We start from the raw sequence: 19,868 nt of genomic DNA, 5'->3' as shown, positions 1-19,868 counted from the left end.
AATCTTCAGCATCACAAACAAAAGTCAATTCTAGACTTACCTATTACATGCATAATGTTACATTGTTATAAGTTTATTAAGCCAAGTTTATTTGTATAGCACTTTTAACAACAGACATTGTTGCAAAGCAGCTTTACGGAAAATTAAAGACTTTAAACATGAACTAACTTTATCCCCAATGAGCAAGCTTGTGGTGACGGTGGCAAGGAAAAACTCCCTCAGGTCACATGAGGAAGAAATCTTGAGAGGAATGTAGAGGAAAATCTAATTTTTAGATTTATCCTTATGCTTTTAGTGATCTTTAGAAAGGTAAGCTTTAAAGCCACTGTGTAGGGGATAAATATAATTTTTAGAGAACTCGTGCCTCTTAGATACTTAGAAGGTCAGACACTGCGTCTCATGTTTATATAAGATGAAGAATGTTATGTTCTATTTTCTAGGTTAATAAAACATGCATACATGCAGAGACAGTGTTTTGTGATAGAGAGGGTGCTGAGGTTGGACGCCCTGACATTAAGAAGATATCTGTTGTGCTATTGTTATTTTGACAAGTATATAATGATGGGTGTGGAAAGGCAGGGTGGTCTTCTCTGGGTGAAATTCTTTCATTCAAGAAAGCCCCCTTACAAGTGGTATACTTTGAATTCATCTTTTCAGTAAATTCATATTTCTGTTTGTTTCTTTCTAACAGCCTGGAATTTTATTACACTTTTCCACCACAAGAACCAGACTGAAAAGGGAACCCATCCTCATTTGGGTGATAATGGCTAGCATGATTATAAATAATTTGATTCTATAATAGTGTCCTATATAGTCACAAATTATAACTGTGTAACCAGGAAAATCATTATAGTTTTAACATGAAGTCTGTTTTGTTGAAGCTATAAACTGTTCAATGATGGAAACTTGAATGCAAAACTGTTCATGACAACTGTGGTCCTAAAGATTATCATGTCAGTTGTAGTCCTCAGCCGTAGATGCCATAGATTTAACCCTCTGCAAGTTTGTCCCTTTTCCCTTTCCATATCTCTGGTATGAGACAAAGAATTAATTTGTCCCTTTTCTCCACCATTATTGCCGGTATGTGGAAAAAGAGCTGATTTGTCCCTTTATTCCATCCATACTCGTAGAAGTCTGAAGCACAAAGCGCTTTATAAACATTTCAAACAAGCTCTCAAAATTAGAAAAATATTCACAAAGTCACTTTGCTAATGACATGCTTCAGGAGACCCACATGGTCATTTTGATGCTTAGTCAGGGTTCCTACAGATATTTTATGTTGAATTTACTACCTTTTTACTACCTTCACAATTTTTTTTTACTGCCACAGCGACAATTTGGATTTGGACATTTTCTCACACTTTAACAAGGTAATCTTTGAGTGTATGTGTTAGTCCAAGTGAATGTGCTACATATAAGTTAGTGACAACTCTACCCAAAGAGTTGGATTGATGAGACAAGATAGAAAGAAAATCTGAACGTACCGGTAGTGTAACTCTTTCCCTTTGGACGCATAATAGAACCTCCCATTGCTAGGGTTACACATGGAGTAATGCATATTTGCATAAAAGAAAACAAACTTCCACATACTGTATAAGTTATAATTTTATTGAACTGTGAAACTGTGGCCCATAACCTCTTAACGGGCACACAGATTTGCACTAAACCTTGTGTGTCAACACTTCACATTAGGTACAAGATCTGATTACATTTTGTCGGCCAACACTTTCAAGATGGCCAACCTTTTGTTTGTGGAATAATCTTTTGAACAGGTGAACAGATTTGCACAAAAAATCTTATGTGCTTAGGTACATCAACTCATTACATTTAAATCAGGTCAAATGGCAAACACGAACCCACACACACACACACACACAAAGCGCACCAGGCGCACGCACACATGGGTGCACACACATGACAAAGACAAGACACACACCCTAAAGATACAAAACACACATAACCCAAGCCCTATTTTGGCAGTCTCTCAACACATTGCCAAGTTTGCTTAAGATAGTCATTTGCACCAGTCCTGTAGTTGTGAAGGCCTGTGGGCAGAGTCAACACCTTCCTCCCAGAGATCAGTGTTTTAGAGGGTTAATCTTAATCATTTGAACAGTTCAACAGATTTACTCATCACATTTTGGATGCCTCAAATGGCGCGCACACAACGCACCAGGCACACACACACAGCGCATTACATGTGCCTCAGTTGTTTGACCTTTTCTTCGGTCAACTTTTCAATGAACGCCGATTGCCATCTACCGCCTTTAGCCAGTCTTTAAAATCAGGTTCCTCCAGCCAGAGGTCTGAAAATTTGCATTTCCCCATTGGTTAATTCTCGTGCAGATGTCGCCAGTCAGGTTAACAGATAGATTCGACCAGAGCCGTATAAACAAAGTCAGTCTCGTACTAAACAATCTCTGGTATAAATTTATACTGGATTCGACTGTTATTGGAATTCAATGCGCATGCGCCACCAACTCCTCACTGCGGTCCTCCTCGATCATAAAAATAAATTCGCCCAAATGTAGTAATTTATGGATATTATGGCATGCAGGTTAATTAAACTAATTAGAAACACATAAGCCCAGTTGGATGGGGGTCAAAAAAATGTACTACCACGTCAGGTTACGTTTACTACCTTTTACTACTTTTTACTGGCCATAATTTAGCCTATTTTAATTACCTTTTACTACCTTTTAAACCCCCGCGGGAACCCTGTTAGTATATGTCATTTAACCTGAAATTTGTCTATTTTTGACCCAATAAATATGATGAGAATGAAATTGATTTGAAGAAAATTAGGTGCATTTATTCCCATGATATAATTAAACAAACCTTCAAAACTGAGAAATGTATTCACCAAGTCACTTAGTTTGAATCACGACAAACAAAATATGGTCTGAAAATAGGCTTTAATTAATCCACAGCGGAGCTCAAAACTCATGATATAGGTACATTTCCACCTGTCTTAGCACTGAGGAGCATTAAGAAATGCTGGCAGCCATGTTGAAAAAAACCCCAAACTTCTCCGAAGGAGTTGCACTCTGGCAGTTTGGCTAAGTTGCCACAAGGGACATAAAACTGTCCCCATTCATTCTCTATAGGAAATTTAGTGATTAAAAATACCAATTTAAAAAAAGCATGGACAAATAAATTAGCTGTTTCCAAGCACACTACTCAAGTTGGATGAGTTAAATTGGTTTGGGGGTCAATATCTCAAACTGTAGGAGAAGAAACAGTCAAAAAAATTGAGGAAATAATAAAAATCGGAGAATATGCAATTGTGATGCCTGCTCCATGCAGGTACTAGCCCACTGTACTGTTGCATAACAGCTGACTCCTGCTAATTGCATAGGTTATGGTATACAATGGCCAACCGATGCTGTGGTCACATTCACATTAGCATTTTCTTGTGGAAGTGCATCTCTAGTTTGTTTATTCATTTATTTCCAAGAAATTGTGCATAACATTTTTGGCTTCCAAATCTCTCAAATGACATTGGTTTCAAGGGCCATAGCAAGATATATAGCAAATTAAGGAACCATTCTCAGAATGGTTTCTGGTGCAGAAATTCTTTCAGCACCTGATCAAGGTGGTGTTTACATTAGACCGTATCAGCGGATCATCAGATTAACGTTTTTAAAACGATTCGCGTGCACACAGCAACGCCAATACACGATTCGCGTGCACACAGCAACGCCAATACACGGATACGCTAATCACATGACTAATTAGATGGCACGTCACATGATCCCAGTGCATATCGGGCATGCGCAAGTCACTCATCACTTGCAAGTGGAAGGATGGCAAGCGAACACCTTCTTCAGCAGATAAACACACCTGGCTGTGATGTTCATGTTCTCACTGAGTTTAAGCGCCTGAAGGAGGTAAATAAGTTGAAATGTGTAAATAAACCTCAGTGCGGCTCAGCGCTTCCTCCTGCGCTCCAAATCACTCCGCCCTGAACAGCGAGTGCCCTCTGGAAGGTGCGCACTCCGGCCCTGCGCAGCTCACAGAGCGCGCGAGTGAAGCGCACGAGCAGTGATTTGGGACTGAGCCGCTGTGTGTGTGATCCCAACGCCAGTGAATCAGGAAGGTGGATGTCACAGTGACGTTGTCCAATGACGATGTCAGCTAGAGCTCAGCACTGCGTTTCCTCGTTCCTCAATGTTTACACAGCACCGGATCAGATACAAACTGGGTTGAATACGTGGGCCCTGGCGGATTCAAGTTGTTCCGCCTGTGGAGTCGTTTCCCGGCGTTTTAATGTGCACGGACAGGGCATCCACGACGAAAACGCGACGGATACGGTCTAATGTAAACACCACCTCAGAAGGAAGAGAGTGATGTGCCATCAGTGACTCAGATCAAGTTGCCTGGTGTTTGTGGTTTAAACTTCCTGATACACAATTCACTTGGAGGGGGAGGGGTGGCATCTTTAATGCTGTGTTCACACTTATACCGGTACGAAAGTGGTATAACTGTATCGATACAAAGTATACCGGTACAGTTTAGTGCATCCGTCCACACTAGTGAGAAATGTTTGCGGTTTTCTTTCACGGTAGTTGAAATGCGCGTGCGCGAAATGTTTCCGTGGTTACCGAGTAACTTCCTTCCGAGAATATATGGCATCCGTTATTTCAAGATCTCGAGAAAACAAAACAATTATTCCGTGATCTCGAGAAAACAAAACAGTTATTTCATGATCTCAGCTGGGTCACTGTATCTCCGTCGGTAGAGACGAAGCCGGGCCAGTCTTCTGCGGAGGTGCTGCGGACTAATTTTGAAATTATCCCTTATTAAAAGACTTAATGCAATCTCTCCCTGTGTCAACCCCTGATCAAAATATTGCCTTATTAGGTGATTGATTATTCCAGACATTCTAATGACCAAAGTTGCGTCTATACAGAATGAGAAATAGCCCCAAAGTCAGCATATCACAAGTCTCTTGGCATACCTGAATGAACCATTTCTCAGCTGTTTACTCGAGATCATGAAATAATTGTTTTGTTTTCTTGAGATCATGGAATAATTGTTTTGTTTTCTCGAGATCTCGAAATAACGGTTTTGTTTTCTCAAGATCTTGAATTAGTTGTACTGTTTTCTCGAGATCCTGAATTAATTATGTCGTTATCTCAGGATAACAAGGTGAATAAAAAAAAGGATTATATGAAGGGCCTCTCTCGGCTTCCGTACAGATGAAACAATGTGTGTGTGCTTTTTGTTGTCAATGTACAGTCTGTATTTCTGGTGGTCATTTATTCAGTCAAATCATATAAAACGCGCGAGGCAGTTGAGAAAGAAACAAACAAATCTCCATTCTTCACTATTTTATTCAGCGAAGACATCGATTGAGGTGTGTGACTTTGCGCATGCGCATTATATTTGTATCGATACAGAACCGCTTCATCTGTCCACACTACAGCGAAGCGCTACAGTAGCGATACTGTACCGGTACAAAACCCATACATTTGTGGGTTTCGTACTGATACAGTTATACCGCTACAGTACCGGTATAGTTGCTAGTGTGGACAGGTGTTGCGGTACGAAAGTAGTTTCGTATCGGTACAAAATCCCTAGTGTGGACAGGGTATTAGAAGTGACCCTCAGGAAAAGGCTTATGGACAGATGTTGCTGGACTACAGACTGGCCGGACTGCCTGATCTCACCTCCCTGGTAGACAGATGATGTGAGGAAATATAATATATATGTTTCAGGTGACTCTCAGTGTGAACTGAACACCATGAGTTAATCATTTTCTAATTTGTATTTTAAAAGCCTATACGAAGCTGAAACGGCATCAGTTGCCTTCAGTCTTTATTATGAATGCAAATTAATTATTCCTCAAAATAAAACATTTGGGGCGGCACGGTGGTGTAGTGGTTAGCGCTGTCGCCTCACAGCAAGAAGGTCCGGGTTCGAGCCCCGTGGCCGGCGAGGGCCTTTCTGTGCGGAGTTTGCATGTTCTCCCCGTGTCTGCGTGGGTTTCATCCGGGTGCTCCGGTTTCCCCCACAGTCCAAAGACATGCAGGTTAGGTTAACTGGTGACTCTAAATTGACCGTAGGTGTGAATGTGAGTGTGAATGGTTGTCTGTGTCTATGTGTCAGCCCTGTGATGACCTGGCGACTTGTCCAGGGTGTACCCCGCCTTTCGCCCATAGTCAGCTGGGATAGGCTCCAGCTTGCCTGCGACCCTGTAGAACAGGATAAAGCGGCTAGAGATAATGAGATGAGATGAGATAAAACATTTGACGTGGGGTGTAAATTGTGTGACGCACAACTCACTTTATGCAAGCCTTAAAAGGCATTCATAAGTCCTGGTAAGTCTTATAGCCTCTCACACTCAAGCCAGTTCCACCTCCGTCACATTAGTGACAGGTACACTCTGGGGATCTTGGTCTTGCGACTGGGAGAGCTAACAGAGCACTGGCACCAGCATGTAAAGTAGCCTCTTTCGTACTAAAATATTAGAGCAACTTGTAAAAGGCAAGATAGACAGCCTGATGATGGATAATGAATGAATGATTATTAGAATTAGTTTTTCTTTTTTTTATTATAATATTGAAGTTGGTATTAGTAGAAGACATGAAACTCACCCCCAGTAAGTCCACAGTGAAGAAGAACTACCATCACTTCAGATTGGGAGCCATTAATATAAGAATTGGTAAATGTGAAAGCAAGCTAACAGATTGTGTGATGCAGTATAAAAACTTATTTCACGATATAACATGCATGCAGGAAGTGAGACAGAAGGGAGAAGGTGAAATCTGTTTTAATGATCCTATATTAAAAGGATGGCGCATAATCCACAATGGCATGAAAATGGCAAAAGCAGGTGTAGCTGTAGTCTTAGCTCCTCATGTGAAGCTATTAGATGTGAATCATATAATCGAGGGAAGAATGACTATGGTGCGCGTAACTGTACATGGTGTGAAGTTAACGGTTTTCAGGTGCTACTGCCCAACTGAGGAATATGCTGATTCCAGCAAACAGTCATTTTACCACACATTACAAAAAGAAATACAAAAAGCCAAAACCAAGCGTCATTCTTTCAAAATAATAGCTGCTGGTGACTTCAGTGCAACAACTGGGGATGATTGTGATCCTAGCAAATGGCGGAGTGTTGGCCAATTTAACGACAATAACCTGACAAGTTTCAATGGATCAAGGCTCATGGAGACAGCTGAAAGTAATAACCTCTACCTACTGAACACTATGTTTGCCATGAGATCAGAAGAACACAGATGGTCTTTCAAATCAAATCTTGGTTATAAGCGAAGACTTGATTACATAATGGCTGAGTAGTACGTGAAATCAGGAACCCCACTGTTCATAGCTTTTGTGGACCTGAAAGCAGCATCTGATTGGATACCACGCAATGCTTTGATGAAATGTCTTGAAATCCGACTGAAATCACCCCAGTTAGTATCAGTCCTACGTGCTCTATACACCTGCACAAAAGCATTTATCAAAGGAACAGCTCGACTATTTGACACTCTAGTTGGATGTTGACAAGGTGCACTGGAATCCCCTTCCATTTTCAATGTGTACATGGACTTTGTTGTTAGAATTGCCTGCCATGAAATATTGAAAGCATACCCAGACACTGGCTTCAAGGTCAAATATTGTATCCCAAATGAGGTGTCACCACGAGAACTTCATAAGAAAGCGGAAGCAAATGGGGAAAATCAGATAACAGAACTTCTATATGCTGATGACCTAGCCATTTTTGCAGAATCCATTGAGGAGTTTCAAAATGTTCTGCAGATTTATGACAACACTTTCACTCTCTTTGGATTGCAATGTCTTATGTTAAGACGGAGACAATGGCCTATAATGTGGATGAGGAGGTGAAAAGTAAGGAGTGTCTCATTTGCCTTGGTGATAAGATCAAAAATGTCCATAGCTTTAAATACCTTGGATATACCATCATGAACTCTGGTGACAATTCTGCATTCCTTGATACTAGGATTGGAGCAGCTTTTCAAAAATGGAACAAGTTAAAACATATTCTAACTGACCATCGCATTCATCTATCAACTAGAGTAAAGTTCCTCACAGCATGTGTTTGATCAAGGCTGTTGTACAGTGTACAGGCATGGCAGTTAAATGCATGAGAAATGAGTAAAACTGAAGTTACGGTATATGGCATGGCCTCCTCTGTAAAATGGTAAAAGGTGGATTTAAGCGCAAAAACGCACCCAATAGAAATAATCAAGATAAAGATATATAGAGAGAGATAGACTGAATATCAATGTGAAATATCAAATGCAGAACTACGTGAGAAAACAAAGACCCTTCCCATTAAACTATTCTGCCATAAACAGCAATTAAGATATATTACACACATATGTCGTATGGGCAACGATGAACTCCCAAAACAACTATTGTTCAACACAAGATCTTCTAAGTGGTCAAAATTTGAAAAACTTTTGGGTTTAGACACAGAACAGATAAGATGTACAATGATGGATAAATCAGGATTCTTGCAACTGCTTGATAGGATTCTTCCTACCAAGACAGAAGCACCCTAAGGAGGACACTCCACAAAGGGAATATGATGGTGATGATGATCTCACCCACCAAGATAAACTAAATTGCCAATTTTGTTCCAGAGGAATTTGGAGGGTGGTTTCGTGGTGCCAGCTCCACTGGCCTTAATGGTAGGCCTTGGCTGGCTAGTATTTGGAAAGTGGGACCAATAAACCACCAGTGACACACAAGGACACATTCAAAATCTGTCTTTTCTATTGTACTTTATTGAAATTTTCATATTTATTTTCTCCAGCATTTTAGTGCTAGATGTGCAGAACATTATGAGCAACACTGACTAACCTAACATTTAAATTAATTAAAAATTAAATTATTATACTGAAATGAAACAAAAATGCAGAAATGCAATACTCATGTAAACACTCAATGCCTATGATAAAGGGACATTCACCCAGCCCCAAAATAGCAGGGATTTTCAAGTTATATCCTATAGTGAAGAGTACCATGATTTCCCTGGTTTAAGGTATAGGTGGAATGACAGTACATTTAACAAAGTATTCTCAAAGCTTTGACTTGAAAAGATATTGCTACCTACTAACACTAATTAACTACAACTAGATATCTAGCAAAAACTTTGTACACCAGCTTGCATTGCCACAATCAGAAAAAAAAATCACAGAGTTGTTTGTGCCATTAAAACTACATATGCATTCACGGTCAGAAAGCAATGAACAACAAAACATTCTTTTTAGACCTACACTCCTAGTCCTAACATCAGTGACACATTTCTCTGACAATGACTGAGAATGTGTGCATGCATGATGCTCTATGATGCACTGGTGTCTCATCCAGGATGTACAGTATTCCTGCCTTGCATCCAGGGTTCCCAGGATAAGCTAGGGACCCTCTGTTACTCTGACTAGGACAAAGCAGTTACTGAAGATGAATGAACAAATTGAAATAATTAAATATTTTTTCATTTAGATTTAATTTGTTATATGTCACAATGCCAAAAATAATCTATTCACTGAAAGTTAGAATGTCACCGCACTAGCAATACATAGTGTTAATCATTTAAACAACTTTTCAGCACAAGTTTTGTGACAGATGATCTGTACAAATAAGTATTTTATGATCATGTATGATTCCTATGATAATTTTAGACTCAGGAAATCCTACCAAAGTGGTAATGCATTCATAATTACGCCAATGAAACTTTGTGTTCTGCTGTCATTTCATAAGAGTAATGTAGCAACAGCATGCCAAATATGAAAATTCACAGAGATATATTTTTACATCAATCGCATAGAAGAATTGTTACAACCCTGATAATGCACTGACAAGATACAGTGGTGCTTGAAAGTTTGTGAACCCTTTAGAATTTTCTATATTTCTAATATGACCTAAAACATCATCAGATTTTCACATAAGTCCTAAAAGTAGATAAAGAGAACCCAGTAAAACAAATGAGACAAAAATATTATACTTGGTCATTTATTTATTGAGGAAAATGATCCAATATTACATATCTGTGAGTGGCAAAAGTATGTGAACCTCTAGGATTAGCAGTTAATTTGAAGGTGAAATTAGAGTCAGGTGTTTTCAATCAATGGGATCACAATCAGGTGTGAGTGGGCACCCTATTTTATTTAAAGAACAGGGATCTATCAAAGTCTGCTCTTTACAACACATGTTTGTGGAAGTGTATCATGGCACGAACAAAGGAGATTTCTGAGGACCTCAGAAAAAGCATTGTTGATGCTCATCAGGCTGGAAAAGGTTACAAAACCATCTCTAAAGAGTCTGGACTCCACCGATCCACAGTCAGACAGACTGTGTACAAATGGAGGAAATTCAAGACCATTGTTACTCTCCCCAGGAGTTGACCAACAAAGATCACTCCAAGAGCAAAGCGTGTAATAGTCAGCGAGGTCACAAAGGACCCCAGGGTAACTTCTAAGCAACTGAAGGCCTCTCTCACATTGGCTAATGTTAATGTTCATGAGTCCATCATCAGGAGAACACTGAGCAACAATGGTGTGCATGGCAGGGTTGCAAAGAGAAAGCCACTGGTCTCCAAAAAGAACATTGCTGCTCGTCTGCAGTTTGCTAAAGATTATGTGGACAAGCCAGAAGGCTATTGGAAAAATGTTTTGTGGACGGATGAGACCAAAATAGAACTTTTTGGTTTAAATGAGAAGTGTTATGTTTCCGAGGCTCCAACCAAGCTCAATGAAAAAGAGGGAGATCTCCCCACACTCACCCCAGAAAATAGGGAGAATTTTTTAAACCTTGAATGACATACACAAAGCTACAGGAAGATGCTAAATGATACACAAACCGGTACAAATGATTTAAAATGTACAAACAAGATTTCTGTATCAAAATAACATCTATTTATTCAAATTTTGTTATCTGTTAGTTGGGTGAAGTACAATCATATTAAGGAGGAAGTAATAAAATCTTGAAAAAAATAAATTGTAAAAAAAAAAAATCCAAAACAATCTTTTTGAAATTTAGAACATTAGGAGACAAATAAAACAATGTGGATGGATCACTGTAATAGGATAATTAAGTTTACTCATTGCAGTTACTGTCCTTTTTTCAGTCACAGAGTTTCAGTATCACAGTCTATTTATTCAGGAACTCTCTTCTCCATAAACTCAGTATTATACTGGACTGTTGCCTTCTTAGCCAAAGAGATCAAGGAGGTACTTGATTTGGTCTCATAACATGTGTTATCTGTGTTTATTAAAAAAAAATGTAATAAGAAGTGGTAGGCCTATCATTAGATTGACACAGAATTTAAGGACTGGAATAAAAAGCTATTCTCTTATCTGTTAATAATTATTATATTATGGGAAAAACACTTACTGTAGTGTGTCTTGTACAGTTGTGAACAAGTTTTGAGCATTCGTTATATTGCACACTGGAATGCCTAGAAATCTGTTTTCAAATCTGAAGGTCCTTTTGTCAAGCAGTCTGACCATGATGGCATAAGCTTTATCATCTGACCTTTTGTTGGACTCATTCATCATGATGGTGATCGGTCCCTCTTGAGCAGTTTCCACAATGTTTTTCATATAGTGAGGAGCAAGAGCCTTATTGATTATAGCTGCATTTTTTGTGTGTCTACACTGATATTTTTCTGCTATCCTGGTGTCTGGAAAAGCTGCTTTCACAAGCCGAGTTATATGGTCGGCAACAGAAAATGGTAAGTTATGCTCAGCTATAAACTGGCAAAACAGTACCTCAGCTTTTGTCACTTTATCGTCCACAGTTTCAGTTACTAATATTGACTGACGTAGATCAGTCAATCTTGCTTGAGTACCACTCTGTTTGGCAGAACGTTCACTGTCTTTGTGTTTTTGTCGATCGAAATGTTTTCGAAGATCATTTTTTACCACCACAGGCAACCGAGAAAGTCTCAAAACAGTAAACACACTCTGCGAACGTCAGTCCTTTCTTGCTCTCTCTGACCCATGGGTACTCCATTTTCCAACTCGACTGATACTTTGACAAGTACTTTGTTGACTTCTTAGGCAGTTGAGAGCCATCAGGTTCTGTATTTTGTCCTTTTGTACTCCTTTTTGTTGGTCAAAGCAAAAAATGCTACCGAACGCAGAAAACCGAAAGTACGTACACAGATTTACTTCTGGACTAGGTGAGGTGACATCTTACGGTGAAAATAGTAACCGACAATCAAGTGGCGCTGCAATCGCCTTCCGTGGAAAAAAATGCATAAAAATAATTTTCGACTTCAGTCAACGAAATGTTGGGAGGATTTTTTTCACATGTCGGGAGATTTTTTACAAAAGTGCCAAATGACGGGAGATCTCCCAATTTATCAGGAGACTTGGAGCCTCAGATGTTTGGCAAAAGGAAAACACTGCATTCCAGCATAAGAACCTTATCCCACCTGTGAAACATGGTGGTGGTAGTATCATGGTTTGGGCCTGTTTTGCTGCATCTGGGCCAGGACAGCTTGCCGTCATTGATGGAATATGAATTCTGAATTATACCAGCGAATTCTAAAGGAAAATGTCAGGACATCTGTCCATGAACTGAATCTCAAGAGAAGGTGGGTCATGCAGCAAGACAACGACCCTAAGCACACAAGTCATTCTACCAAAGAATTGTTAAAGAAGAATAAAGTTAATGTTTTGGAATGGCCAAGTCAAAGTCCTGACCTTAATCCAATTGAAATGTTGTGGAAGGACCTGAAGCGAGCGGTTCATGTGAGGAAGCCCACCAACATCCCAGAGCTGAAACTGTTCTGTACGGAGGAATGGGCTAAAATTCCTCCAAGCCGGTGTGCAGGACTGATCAACAGTTACCGGAAATGTTTAGTTGCAGTTATTGCTGCACAAGGGGGTCACACCAGATACTGAAAGCAAAGGTTCACATACTTTTGCCACTCACAGATATGTAATATTGGATCATTTTCCTCAATAAATAAATGATCAAGTATATTTTTGTCTTGTTTGTTTAACTGGGTTCTCTTTATCTACTTTTAGGACTTGTGTGAAAATCTGATGTTGTTTTAGGTCATATTTATGCAGAAATATAGAAAATTTTAAAGGGTTCACAAACTTTCAAGCACCTGTAAATGAGGTATTTTAATGCAGGGAAAGAGTAAAACCATTAGAACGGGATATCTTGACTATTGGAGTTAGAAACCCTTGTTCAGACCATAACAGTGGCGGCTGGTCAATAGGGGGCACCGTCCCCTTCCAGTTATCCAGATGAGAAAGACTATGTGATATTAAATATAAATGAATTAAGCAAAAGTATTTATTAAGTCAAACTTGTTTACTCATCCTACTTCCACCTGTATCCATCTAATTATTTTAACCCATTTTTAAACTGTATTTATTTTAATTTTATGTGAACACCTACACTTTCTTGGGTGCTGGCCAGATGAGTGTGTATGTGGCAACACAAACTTTTGGAGAGCAGGTGACCTGAGGCTGCATTTTAATTGGTGGACACCCCGGACACGCCTTCTTTTATTAGCAGCCAATATGAATTGGGTTTAAGTTTTTTATCCACATGATTGGACAGTTTTTATGGACCTTCATTTTTGTGGCTGTCACTCATTGCTACTTGTTAGACCAGAGCTTTCACAAGATGGCAAGTTCAAGTAGACCCACAGAGAAAGAAAATTCTGTTATTTCTTTACAGAAGCATCCTTTTACATGTCATACACTGGAAATAAAAAAAGAGAATAAAGGAGCTTGGCTTGGACCAGTCCAATTTAAACATTAAGAGGCAGGTGATTGAAGCCAGGCTTATACTTGAGGCTTCTCCCACCCTTGTTATGACAAACGGAGCTGGCAAGCTGGATAGATGATGATGAAGAATGTGATTGTGCAGATTTTGTAGATCATATTTAATGGCATGCAGTCTTTCATCCTACCTTTTATGGCTTCTTTAAATAAAGGCTTTCCTCGTAATGTGAATATTTCTTAACACAAACTCCATAAAAACTAAACTAAAACTAGCTCTTAATTCCTCAAAAATAAAAATAAAAATAGACTACTTATGCACTCCTAAAACTAGACTGAAATGAAAAACCAAATTGAAAGACTCAATAATAAAAACTAATGAAAATTTCAAAAACTACAATAACTCTGCCCCCAGTACTGCTCCCCAATTTTTTTTTTTTTTTTTGGCACCAGCCACCACTGGACCATAGCAATACATTTTCATAATGCACCTTGATAGACAAGTTATATCCATTAATAATAGGTCTCTTTTTCCACCCAACCTGTGAAGAGAACAGAGGAGAAATTATTAATCACTTACTTCTCATGGTTATTTAAAGAAAATAACTTTTTTTTTATAATAGGTCCTTGGGAAACTTGGGGTTCTACCAGACACATTAAACCTACATCAAATATGTAATATGTGTCCAAATGTCTGAGACGACAATGAAAGTCTGGGATTTTTTTCCATTTAAAATTGGAAATAAACAGATGGTCTTAGAATTTTGAAATATGTTAAAGAAAGTAAATGTTCAATATCTTGAACATATAATACTCAAGATTCCGTACTATATCTAGGTCCTTATTTAAATATAAGTACATTTGTGATATTGACTGCTTTGTACAAAACATCAGATTTTCCTCATGCCTAATCTTTCATTGAAACATGTATTCAGATGACACTCCAATGGGTTTGATCTCAAGTAGATCAAAGGTTTTTGCACAAACTTGCTGAGTCCATGCCAGCTCTAGTTCACACTGTCAGTAAAGTAAAAAAGGGACATACCAAATACTAAGAAACTCTGAAATTCATCCAAATATATCAAAGATTCTACATATTATAGTTTTCACTCGTTGTTGTCAGTAATATAATTAGTCATGCAAATCGCTGGATTAAATTAGAAAAGAATGCAAAATAGATACATTTTCACTCATCATCTCATACCTTTGGACCCCACTGTAAACCCCCACCTCCCAACATGTAAGGAAGTGTACATGTAGCCAACATGTAAGGTGGCTACATATGTAACATAAGGTTACATATGTAGCCATTGGTCTATGACCACTAGGGCAATCTTCTGAACATGTGGAGTATTCATATGTGCTCATTTCCTTGCTGAATACAAATGAAGCAAAGCTATCACTTCTTGTCCCTGATCTCAAGTGCAAAGCCTATAAAAGACCTTTGCTACAACACACAAATCGTCTGGCCATTGTTCAACACAAGGGACCCAGGTAACCCAGAAAACCTTTCATTCTACTTCCTTTTGTTTTAGTCTTCCAAGGAAGGTTCCTTCAGAACTAGAGGCAACTGTATATCAAAGTCATTGAGGGTTATAGATTTGACTCACCCTAGAGCACCCTCGCTCTAAGCAGTGGCATATGCTGGATTACGTCATCGTCAGGCAAAGATATGTCCACAATGTCATGCTGACAAGAGCTGTGCATGATGCTGAGTGCTGGTCCGACCACAGGTTGGTCAGGAGCAGAATCTCCCTTCAGATAATTCCAAAGAAGCAGACCAAGAGGAATAACCACTGTCCAGGATAAACATCTCAAGTATCTCAGAAGCATCCATTCAAGAAAATCTTAAGATAAATATCCAAAATGCAGGCCTACCAAATGACATGCTGGGAATGGATGTAGAAGGATCATGGAAACAATTTAGAGATGCCACCTACTCTGCTAGTGCTGACACTCGGGACTTTGTTGAATGCAAGCATCAGGATTGGTTTGATAAAAATGGCCGTGACATCTCAGAATTACTAGAAAAATTACACAGCACACACAAAGACCACATCGCCAACAAAAGATCTGCTGAAAAGAGGTTACTATACCTCAATACAAAATGTGCTGTCCAAAAAAGACTGCGCCAGATGAAAGACAGATGGTGCGGCAACAAGGCTAGAGAGCTTCAGGAAGCTGCTGACAAACATAACACAAAGCTGTTCTACAAGGGTCTTAGGGCTGTTTTTGGCCCAAAGTCCAGTGGTAGTGCATCTATCCTTTCATCAGATGGGATGACACTACTCACTGAAAAGTCAGCAATTTTAAGCCGCTGGGCTGAGCATTTCAATAGTCTTCTCGACCGTCCATCATCAATGTCTAAAGAAGCACTAGACGCGATACCCCAGCTAGAGATCCTAGAGAAACTTGATGTACCTCCATCACTGGAGGAGATAACGAGAGCCATCAAACAGACCTCTTTTGGGAAGTCTCCTGGTGTGGATGGTATTCCTGATGAGATATACAAAAATGTTGGTGCAAACTCACCCAACTATTTGCACTGATATGGGAGAAGGGAGCAGTTCCTCAAGACTTCAAGGATGCCTCTATTGTACATTTATATAAGTGAAAGGGCAACCGTAACATCTGTGACAACCATAGAGACATATCTCTTCTTTCCATCGCAGGGAAAATACTGGCATGGGTTCTATTTAATAGGTTGATTGAACACCTGACTGACTCAATATATCCAGAATCCCAGTGTGGATTCAGTCAGGGCAGAGGGACTATAGACATGATATTTACTATGAGGCAGATCCAGGAAAAAAGCCATGAACAAAATATGACTCTTTACATGGTGTTCATTAATTTGACCAAAGCATTCGATACCATAAACCATGATGGCCTTTGGATAATCCTACAGAAATTTGGCTGCATTTGTGGTGATTGTAAAGTCATTTCATGAGGGGATGTTGGCTAGAGTTCAGGAATGTGGAGAGTCATCTGACCTATTTCCTGTCACCAATGGAACAAAACAGGCTTGTGTTCTGGCTCTAACCCTATTCTCTATTGTGTTTTCTGTTATGCTACTGGATGCATTCGGAGATTTAGACAAAGGAGTTTATATACAATTTCGGTATGATGGTGGGTTGTTTAAGTTAAGACGTCTTCAGGCTAGCACAAAGACTCTGTCAATGCTGATTAGGGACCTGCTTTTTGCAGACGATTGTGCTCTAGTGGCCCATACCCTGGAGGACAGCCAGCTGATTAGAACTAGGTTTGCTTGTGCATCAGAATGATTCAGCTTGACAATTAGTCTTAAGAAGATAGAGATCTGCTATCTTGGTAGTATCCTGTCAAGCTCAGCAACTCTAGATGATGAAATCACACTGTGCCTGGCTAAAAGTAGCAACTCACTTGGTGCACTGAGACACAGATTGTGGGATGAACATGATCCGCCACATACAGCTTCTGGAGCAATTTCAACAGCACTGCCTGAGATCTATTTGTGGTATTAAATGGCATGACAAGGTTTCTAATGTTGAAGTTCTCGAGCACTGTGGTGTCTCCAGTGTGGAATGTCAGATCATTAAGACACAGTTGCATTGGGTAGGCCACTTATGCCCCTTTTCCACCAAAGCAGTTCCAGGGCTGGTTCGGGGCCAGTGCTTAGTTTGGAACCGGGTTTTCTGTTTCCACTGACAAAGAACTGGCTCTAGGGCCAGAAAAAACGGTTCCAGGCTAGCACCAACTCTCTGCTGGGCCAGAGGAAAGAACCATTTACATCAGCGGGGGGGCGGAGTTGTTAAGACCAACAACAATAACAAAGCCGCGAAAGATCGCCATTTTTAAGCGATGAGAAGCAGCAGCTGTACAAACGCGAAGTCATCCATTATTATTACTGTTGTTGCTGCTGCTGCTGCTGCTGCTTCTTCCATGTTGTTTTTGCTTCGATATTCACGCCAAGGTTTATGCAAACGTAGTGACGTAACTGATGTATACAGCGACGTAATGACATGGCTTCCCTTAGCACTGCGAGCTATGGAAAAGCAAACTGGTTCTCAGCTGGCTCACAAGTTGAACGAGTTGTGAACCAGCACCAGCACTGGCTCCAAACCAGCCCTGGAACTGATTTGGTGGAAAAGGGGTATTAGTTAGAATGGAGGATACCAGAATACCCAAAGCTGTGTTTTACCCCCAATTAAAGATGGGACAAAGACCAATTGGAAGGCCACAACTCCATTATAAAGATACACTGAAACAAAATGTCAAGGCATGCAGCATCAATACTGACTCCTGGGAAGCTACTGCTTACGATCGTGTGAAGTGGCGAGAAACTTCCTAAAGGGTATTGACACATTCGAAACAAATAGGACAAGGTGGCTTAATGAGAAAAGGGCCAGGAAGAAAGCTAGTGCCAGCACCTGTCTAGATGCCAGTGCCATATATACCTGCCATTCCAGGATAGGATTGCTTTCCCACGAGAGGACTCATCACTAGATGTTGCAGGATACTCATGCGTCACTTTTGACATGAGACTCCATTATCATCGTCGTCATCATCATCATCATAAGGGTTCATAATGACTTTGATATCAAGGTGCTGATACTGTTCTTTATTGAGGAGAATAAGGTTCTGATCGCTTTCTGATAAGTGTACACTGGAGAGGATAACAATCACTCAACATTCTGATACTACTCTCTAGTGAGGGTGAGAAATCACTCAGATTCACCAGAGTACATGCATACAGTACTAACCTGTCTTTAGACAGCTGAGCCCTTTATGGTGCTCCCAAATATGCAAACAGAAGGTCAGTGATCTACTAGCTGGCAGGTAGTTCCACATAGCAGTTGAAAAGCCTCACCTGACACAGTAGATACACTTTGAAGACACAAAAACAGATGCTACTAGTCAACTCAAAACCCCCCAAACCATGTTCATGATCAAAGATATGGGGTTTGAGCCTCGTGTTTCATACATTAGTGAGAAAATTTTCCCTTTCTCAGCACACAAACTGGCATGTAGATGGAGCACGTACACCCTCAAGAGTGTGTCTGACCCTTTGCAAACATGGCAGTATGCTGGAGTTACCCCCATATGCCAGACCCAGAATTTCAAAGTGTATGGTCTTTTGTGCCACAGTGGCCTATTTATCTTGGACTGCAGGTCCTGTGTGAAGGGAAGCAGGTGTGTAGGGACTTTAACAGGCAAAATCATAGTCTGCTTCACCAGAGTAGGGATGAAAACATACTGGTTAAATAATCTGGCTGAACGAGATACACTGCATTATCCATCACAGTGATATGGCCCTTTTCCACTACCCTTTTTCAGCTCACTTCAGCTCGCTTCAGCCCGACACGGCTCGCGTTTCGACTACCAAAAACCAGCACGACTCAGCTCGTTTCAGCCCTGCTTAGCCCCTAAAACTCGCACCGTTTTGGAGTGGGGCTGAAGCGAGCCAAACCGTGCCGAGTGAGGTTGGGGGCGTGAGCAGACACTCCCCTGTGCACTGATTGGTGAGGAGGAGTGTCCTCACATGCCCACACACGCCCCGCGAGCGCGCTGGGATCTGTAAACACCGCAAACCCGGAAGAAGAATAATTACGAATTACGAGAATTTCTGAAGCCTTATGCGCCTCGCCTCATCTATACGCTCTTGCCAGTATCTGTTGGCGTTGTCGGTGACAACAAGCCACAGCACCAAGACCAGCAACACTAACGACTCCATGTCCTCCATGTTTATTGTTTACTATCCGGGTCGTGAGACTACCGCTTAAAAGATCACTGAATCAGTGACATACAGAGCATCGTGGACGAGTTCGCGGAGCGCAAGGCTCGTCGTATGCCCTTCAAATAATGCGTGCAGTAGGCTATTGATGTTTTATTATGAGCCATGTACAGTATGTCGCCTAATGTTTTTTTGTTTCTGAGTTACATGTTCGTTTGAAGGACTTAATGTACAAAATAACATAGTTGCACCCCGTAGTGTTGAAATTGGTAAACACAGTGCATTCAGTGAGGTTTGCACCGCCCTCCTTTTATTTCTGACTCTTCCTGTCACCGTTGCAACCTCTGAGCGCTCATTCGTATGCCTTTCAAATAATGTGCGCAGTATAGGCTATTGATGTTTTATTATGAGCCATGTACAGTATCCTAATG

At 40.3% G+C, this 19,868-nt stretch overlaps 2 protein-coding genes across 4 annotated transcripts in view; both read right to left on the bottom strand.

Annotated features, from left to right (window-relative positions):
• Nucleotides 1-19,868, bottom strand: part of sdhc (succinate dehydrogenase complex, subunit C, integral membrane protein) — a 443,337-nt gene that overhangs the window by 171,935 nt on the left and 251,534 nt on the right. The gene's annotated exons all lie outside the window — the stretch shown is intronic.
• The window catches only part of atp1a2a (ATPase Na+/K+ transporting subunit alpha 2a), a 431,823-nt gene continuing 425,015 nt past the window's right edge, over nt 13,061-19,868 (bottom strand). For all 3 annotated transcript variants that reach the window (XM_060906007.1, XM_060906008.1, XM_060906010.1), the window contains one exon: nt 13,061-14,266. In XM_060906007.1, the coding sequence (XP_060761990.1) occupies nt 14,238-14,266 (29 nt within the window). In that variant the 3' untranslated portion in view covers nt 13,061-14,237. The remainder of the gene's footprint in view (nt 14,267-19,868) is intronic.

This window comes from Neoarius graeffei, chromosome 23 (assembly GCF_027579695.1).
Source record: "Neoarius graeffei isolate fNeoGra1 chromosome 23, fNeoGra1.pri, whole genome shotgun sequence".
Taxonomy (NCBI): Eukaryota; Metazoa; Chordata; class Actinopteri; order Siluriformes; family Ariidae; genus Neoarius; species Neoarius graeffei.
Note: the sequence above shows the minus strand (reverse complement) of the source record. Positions and strands in the feature narration are given on the sequence as shown.